General features: G+C 33.9%; 1 protein-coding gene across 4 annotated transcripts in view; it reads left to right on the forward strand.

Annotated features, from left to right (window-relative positions):
* LOC130141992 (activated RNA polymerase II transcriptional coactivator p15) overlaps positions 1-7,199 on the forward strand; it is an 18,322-nt gene extending 11,123 nt beyond the window's left edge. For 3 of the 4 annotated variants that reach the window (XM_056323395.1, XM_056323394.1, XM_056323393.1), the window contains exons 4-5: positions 1,217-1,325; positions 3,756-7,199. In XM_056323395.1, the coding sequence (XP_056179370.1) occupies positions 1,217-1,325; positions 3,756-3,835 (189 nt within the window). In that variant the 3' untranslated portion in view covers positions 3,836-7,199. Of the gene's footprint in view, positions 1-1,216; positions 1,326-2,922; positions 3,027-3,755 lie in introns of all 4 variants that reach the window. The other variant, XR_008819237.1, reaches the window with a different exon arrangement.
* The last annotated feature ends 818 nt before the right edge of the window (positions 7,200-8,017 follow it).

Consider the following 8,017-nt stretch of genomic DNA (forward strand, 5'->3'; position numbering starts at 1 on the left):
ACTTAACTCTGTAGAATATTTTAGTTGATTGGAGAGTAGTTCATGCTTTCTGGTCAGACTTAATGCTAGTAAGATGTTTGGCCCCCTGTTAAATTATGTAAAAGTGCAAGATGCATAAATTAAGGAAATTGAAAACTAAAACTAATGTTTTATCAGGAAGGAATATTCTATTTTAAAAATTGTTTACTTTATAATGTGTTCGTTCTTTATAAAGTGTATCCGGAAGGTTCATAGAGAATACTAAGAATTTCTTACATGAATTGTGTTTTTATTATTTAATTTCTGATTCTTAAATTCACATTATACTTTGAATTTATGTGAATTAATAGGGTTTTTTAACAAATTTGGAAAAACAGGGTAAAGCCTAAATATATAGTGTAATGTGTAGTTGTCAATGTGCCTGTTGTTTCTCCTCCCCTCCCCTTTGTTTTCCCTCCTTGTCTTAAGAAAAAAGAAGCCCTCATAATTCACTTAAGCCACTGTGGTGTGAAACTACAAAATTCCAAAGTAATTTCATACTGTGCTATATGCTGGTAAACTTAAAGGATTTGGATGTCTGCCACCGCCGCGCCCCCCCCCCCCCATCTGATACAGTACAATAGTCTTAACCATGCTTGCAGTAAAGTGCCATGAGGACTTGGGAGCAGGCTTGAGACAGTTGGTGGTTTACTTTTGTTTCCACCTGTATTTACTGTGTTAAAAAAAAAAGGGGGGGGGGGAAGGGGGAAGGAGAAGGAGGAAGGGAAAAATCCCAAACAACCCCCTCTAGAAATTGTACTTATCTTATGTGAATATCTAATTTGATTTCTGTACATATGGAATGGACTAATTTGGATTTGAGGACAGTTCCCTCTTCCCTGTTTACTAACTGTTACTAACAAAGATGGTTATAGTAGAGGCAAAATTTTATTTCAAAACCCAGTAAATTAGTGGGTTTTGTAAGAGGTAAACTTGTTAAGAATATAGGTGTGTTTATTCTAGGAGAGCCACTTTTGCATTGAATGCTCAGCTGGTTTTAAGTTGTTCATCCATTTATATTGTCATTACTTATTTATCTACTGATTACTCTGGATTAAGCTCTTGATCTAGTTGTTTCTCTGGTGTCTAAAATAAGCTGTGGTGTGCAATGTCACATGTCCAAGTCTGATACTGCTGAGAAAAGTGAATACTGTAATATGTAAAATATCTAAAAAAATTTTTATATGTGTTTTAACAGATTGGCAAAATGAGGTATGTCAGTGTTCGTGACTTTAAAGGGAAAGTCTTAATTGATATTAGAGAATATTGGATGGATCAAGAAGGTGAAATGAAACCTGGCAGAAAAGGTATTGTTCTGCTTCATGTTCTTTTGTATTAAAACATCATCTGCAGTTTCCTGGAGAACTTTATGTATCAGATTTTTATACTTTGTTGCTACATGGTCTTTTTATAATAATAATTTTCCTTTTTCATAATTGATATTTTGACAAATGATTAGTTTTATCTGTAGATTATGAACAAAAGGCAAAGTAGTTTTGTTGGTCTGAGTCTGTTTTCCTAAATGGATCCCCCATGATTTATGGAAAACAAAGTATGAAATACAAGCAAATTTGGTATGGGACTTATATACATGCTGTACATTTTCCCATTAACTTAACTCTATTTCTTGCTTTTATTATAGTTTGAATTCTTATTTCAAGTCAATGAAAATATTTAAGTAATTAATTTGTAGTAAGATGTTAATTTCTTTAAAACAATGATGATCTTCAATTTCTATCAAATTTTAGATTAAAATAATTAAAATGTTTAATGTGAATAATTTTGTAAAAAATATTTCAAGATTCTTAGTTCAGGTGAAAATGCCTCAAGTGGTCAAGTTCTGGTATTGTGCAACACAGCATAAGCCATTGTACCTTTTAATTGCTGCTCCCATACCTATTTTTTTAAGGCATGCCTTCACTAAACCATTTTCAGAACTTTGCCACCCGCAAGATAGGGATGTGAGAATAGTTGCAGTAGTAGTGCTTTCCTTAATGTCATGTTGCTTATGTTGGTAAAACTTACTTGTAATCAGTTTTCCTATTGCACCAAGGAAAGAGGTAAGTGTTAAACTTCCTGTCATGGAGACTGAAGACATTTAATGTAGAACCACCATGAGGTTTGTTACATTCTCCTAGTGTGTCCAGGAGCAAATAAATGTTTGGAAAGCTTTGAGAAACACTTTCAACAGCTCTTAAATAACCACTGAGAATGGGTTTGTATGAACAGGTACACTGGTGCTGTACAGAAAAATGTATTGGTTTGAAGTCATTAAAAGTTGAAGCAATCTTTTTTTAAGTAGCAGCAACACATCCAAACTGCTGTGTTTTGAGGTGGATATCAAAAGTATATGCAGTTTGAATGGTAAACTACAATGAAACCTGATGGGTATGCCAAGTGACAAAGATTACATGATGCTGATAGAAATGCTTATCAATGTGGCAAAAGGATCTGAATTTTATTAGGATAAAATGAATAATAATCTGATACAGTATGTGAATCTTATGTTCCATTGATGCACTTATAAGCCCCTTATCTAGCTATCCTAAAATAATTATGAACAGTTGAAATTGTGTCATAAAACATAGGAAAAAAAATGTCCAACAGTTTAGAATTGTTGTGTTGGATTGTTTCTGACAGCAGGTCTAAACTGCATGCAGTTTATCTGAGATGTTGTTCAGAGGCATCTTGATGTCATTTGGTCCCCTAATAATGGTTAGCACACCTGACTGACCTGTTTTCAAAAGAAACCTGCCCTCTAAAGAATAGTGGAAGACTGCTTAGAATAGCTCTATGCAGACTGTTCACTGCTCTGATAAGTGGTGCTCTGATAAGGCAGTGATGATAGAAGAAAAAAAGGTCATGAGCCCCAAAAATGGAATTCAAAATTTCACCTGTTTTCAGGTCCTGCTCCACCTACAGGGCGAAAGCAATGAAGGAAGCCTGATCACTGAGGGGGGAGAGTGGGGGTAAATAGTAGAAGAGCCTTGCTGAAGAGAGTATGAGAGGTAGGCCTGTGAGTCTGTACTTGCATAGAGTTGGTATAGAGATTTTAGGGGAAGAATGATAAGACTAAAGCATGAAGGAAGCATACCTGGGCTTGAACTTGAGGAAGTACAAATTTAGAACTGAGGAGATGGGTTGTGGGGCACTGAATAATTATTGATTTGAATGTCACTAGAGGCTATAGTGAACTTGAAGTGAAAAAATAACTTCCATGTTGGTTTGAGTGCTAGGGAGTGAAATAGTCTCTCCAAAATGTTACTTTATACTATATGTTATTCAAAGTGCTTTAAGAAACAGGAGAGGGGAAAAAAAAACCCAGAATTATGGTACTTTAAAAGTGCATTGAAGTTCAGTCTGCAGAGGTATGGCTTTTAGGAGCCAACAGGAATAAGATTGATTTCCTACATTTGTTTTGTGCTGCCTTCTATCAAGGCCAGAGCTGTATTTCACTTCCTGTGTTTAGCCTAACGCTTGTGAATAAATTTGTTATACTGCACTTACTGAGAAAATAAGTTTAACTTGTCCAGAGATAAGCTAAGGTCTAAAGTTAAACTGAAGTGTTCCAAATGAGTAGTTTTAACTTTGTAATTGAGATGGTTGTTACACTTGAGATAGCTTAAATATTAATAGTTGTGACATAGACTTTGTGTATGAAACCAGCCTTGACAGTAATTATACAAGGTCCTGCGCTACAATTCTCTTCCTAAGTATTTCTTTTTAATGCATTTCAGGTATTTCTTTAAATCCAGAACAGTGGAACCAGCTGAAGGAACAGATTTCTGATATTGATGATGCAGTAAGAAAACTGTAAATACAGAGCCATACAGAAACCTTTATCATTTTAGTTCTTTTAAGTGGTCTTTTTACATTGGCTTTTGTTTTCTAAAATATTGTTTTCCAAGCTATTGTATATTTGGATTGCAAAACTATTTCTAAGATGAATACTTTTTTTAATGTGCATTAAAAGTGTATTCTAAGTGAGGCTATTTGTGTATACTTTACTAAAAAGAAAGGTGTTGCTTTCACCTCATGGTATTAAATAAATACCTATGCTTTACTTATTATTTAGGGCCTTTTGAAGGTTTTTGCCAGTAACGCCATCAATAGCTTTAGTCTTTTTTTAGTTTCAGTTTAGTAACTGTAAATATGAATTTGTTTTCTGAGGCAATTTATTAAAATGTCTCCACTTAATTTTTTTTCTTTTATTTCATACTGTATTACCCTGGCAGATTTCTGCTTTAAGACTTGATACAAACAGTGAATACCTGGTCAAACACATTTTTGTAGGTAATCTTAAACACTATTTGCTAATTTACCATATTTATTCATATGTAAACAGTCCTGAGTATATAGACTTTTTGCATTACTTGCATGAAGTGTTATGCTAAACAGTAACACTTGAACACAAGCCACGTGCTATTTCTTCCCATTTTTCTATAATCTGCTTGACTTAGAAAATACAATTAGCCTTCATTCTTGGACCCTAGATTTTAGAATGTGATGCAAAAACTTTTATAGTAATAGACATATACTTCAGAGTAGAGTAATATTTAAAAGCTCCAAATGTGGTTATTAGGTACCTTTTTCAAGTTTTGCATTAAATTAATTTTTGAACACATACTGACTAGTTAGCTTATAGAAAAGAACAGTTAACCTGTCTTTGTAGGGCTTTTGTTCGTTAGAGAGTATTGTGTAAACAACAGTGCTTAAACTAGGCTGTAACACCTGTTAAACAGCCAAACAGGGTTAAAATTGCTTCAGCCAAAATATCTGTCTACCATGCTTCTGCACCGCCTACCCAAACCATTTAAGTTTGCTTGTCTTGTGTGGCTTACATGTCCACAACTCTTTTTATCTACAGAAAATACTTTGTGCTTACAATGGAGTGCTGGTACATAGTGGATCATGACTCTAGAGACCTTTGCTTCTTACCAGTGTACTACTCTGGTAAGACAAGCTTCTGTCCAGTGGAAGATCTATTAGACTAGATGCTGCCCTGGTTGAAGGGCTGTTTGGTAGGTGTCACAAACTATGGAATGAAGAAGGGAGAATATGATGATTGAATAGAACTTTGGAGAGATAAAGGGTTCACCAGTACAGAAGTTAACAATGAAAGATCGAAGTTAGCTGATACATAATAACTACAGTGAAGAAATGTATGTTAGCAGAATTGGAGAAGTTTATTTTCTGACTTAATATAGTTAATTGAAAAAAGATGAAACAACTTCATGAAAACTGACATTTCAAGACACTAGTGAATGTACAGCTTAATGGCTTGGCTGTAACTTTCCCATTTGATGTTAAATTTAATGTATTTTTTAAATTTTAAATAAAGGATTTACTATTTGTTTAATTTTGGAATATATTAATGTGATTGTTGCAGACATGCATGGAAGTCCTGTTCTGCTAAGTGCCATACAGATTGTTCCTGTGCTGCAGAGTTTATAATTAAATACAAATGGATATTGAAGGGTGACTTCATCAAATTAACTATATATTAATTTAAATGTTATGTCAGAATGCCTCCACCTGCTCTTTGACTTATCTATTGTTGGCATATTTCAAATAAAATTAAGATGTTTTTGTATAGCTCAGGAAATATGAGGTTTTAAGAACTCTGCTTGAAGGTGAATAAAAGGGTGAAGAGATCTTTTGTGGTAGGAGCTGCATTTTTGGGCACAACATTCTTTTTTGAGTGACTCTTAATAGCATGTAGAGATATTTGGACCAAATAGAATAAACATATCTGCTAAAATTTTCAGATGAGTGAATGAAATAAATTGCTTCAGATCACTATCAACAAATTCTAGGTGTTGATTTCAATTTGCAGTATGTATGTGGGGTTTTTTTTTTCCTTCTCCTTTAAATCTGAAAATTTGCAACCAGATTTCACCCATTTTACCTCAGCTTTCAAAGAGCTACTTTTAAAGTGCATGGTTATCACAATAAAGGGAACATTGTCCTCACTTAGATTACTGTGGTAGTAGGTCATTGGATGGCAGTTATGTATCAGAGTACAATATATTGTATTCAGGAAGGTGGAGAATTAAATTCATTCATTTTGGGGGAGTAAGGGGAAAAAAGTTTTAATGTAGTGATTAGTTATCTTGTGGAAACTGATGGTAGAGATGGTTAACATATCTTTGAACAAGAACTATTAGTTCCTCTTATAGATAACAGCCTTGCTGAATTTGTGATAATTACTTGAGAAAACTTAGCAGTTTCATTTTACTTAGCTTGTGTTTTTAAAAATATTTTCCGTCTGCCAGTTATTTCTGCCTGTAATAATGATAAAATATATATTTTACCTGAATCAGTCTTAATGTCTGCATGAATGTCCTACAAAAAAGGTAACTAATAAACTAGTCAGTTTCACAGATGAACTCAAAATGGGACATGTTTAATTTCGAGATAATTCATTGCACCTTGGGTGACTGATGTGCTGGTTACGTGATAAAAATGTGGCACATTAATGTTATTTTGAAATAAATAGTTGGTAGTGATTTGTCATGTAGTTGTCTATGGCTGTAGTCTTTCTAATTTGAAAAGAAAATTAACATTTTTTTTTTATAAAAAAAAATTTCTTGCGGACAAAATGGTAGTTAAGGTACATGTAGAAGCGTCCATGGAAGAAAACTGCATGTATGAAAAGACTGTGTAATGTGAGATAAACACTGCTCCCTTTCCCATTGAAGTGGCAAACGAAAGATGAATTTGATTGTTGATATTTATGCTTGACATATTAGCAATATGTTTTATAAAATAAACCTATTCTAGAGCTTAGGAGGAAAAATACATCAGTTAGAGCTGCCAAAGCACCATATGTGTGCTGAATCACTGTCATGTACAATGTTGCTCTTATGTAGAGATGTTCATATTGAAGTTAAGCATACAGTACTAAGTTTGATATTTCTGTTAAAGGAAATGCCCCAGTTATGTACTAATGTGATTTGTTAGCAAAAAAAATTATTATTGTAATTCTGGTAACTCAAATGTCATATTGTTAACCATGTGGAATGTTTCATGTTTTGTTCTGGTGGTATTTACTGCAGAGGCGCCACTGGAAATATGTGCCCTCCAACTGTAATTACCTTAATGTTCAAATAAAAAGTAGTTAAATGGCATATGTGTAATAACAGTTTGAGCACTTGGAAATAAATCAAGACTTCTGTTGACATAGTGTTGTTTTTAATAGAAATTTAGCTGCACTAAAACTTATTTTTTCTTAAATAGCCATTTTCATAATTTGTTTCTTGCAAGTGTTGTAATCTGTAAATTTGAAAATCATCTCTTATGGACTTATGGCCCATGTTTGTGGGTGGGTGGCTGCTTATGTTAGCCCAGAGGGATAGAAGTTTTTCATTATGATAGAAGAACAAGTGTCATGTGAATATGGAAGCAGCAGATACAAACACACTTTCAAACACCAAAGAGAAGTGCCTGATAAGTTGCTACTAAGAAAATGGCTGATTATCTTTTGAGTGGAGTTTCTTTTTGATCTGACAATAAATGTAACCATACATTCAATGTGTGAAAGCTTTTTTTTTTTTTTTTTATTTCTATCATTGGTCATAGTGTAGGCTTCTTTAGGAAGGATATTTGGATTTTGTATGCTTGCTGTGACTGATCTGTAGGGAGTGGATTAACTGATTGTAGCCTTGAACCAAACAGGTTTTTCTTCAAGTAATTTTGATTAGTTTAGCAGTTTATAGCCACAGGATCAGAAATGACCTTGGCTCAAAGGGAAGATACACAGTTTGGATACAGGGTCAGTGTCCTACCTATTTTCCATTTGCTGCCATCCATTCTATTGGTAGGATTCACCTTTAACTGTAGCTCTGGTGACTACATATGGAAGAGCAATCTGACAGGCAATGTTTTTCCTGTTGTGAATCAAGCTTGTTATACTCAATATTGTTATGTAAAAATGTGAGGACACCTGCTGAAGAACTGAAATAAATGTTACTTGGTTCAGTGATGGTTTATCAAGGAA

This window comes from Falco biarmicus, chromosome W (assembly GCF_023638135.1).
Source record: "Falco biarmicus isolate bFalBia1 chromosome W, bFalBia1.pri, whole genome shotgun sequence".
In the NCBI taxonomy this organism is placed as follows: domain Eukaryota; kingdom Metazoa; phylum Chordata; class Aves; order Falconiformes; family Falconidae; genus Falco; species Falco biarmicus.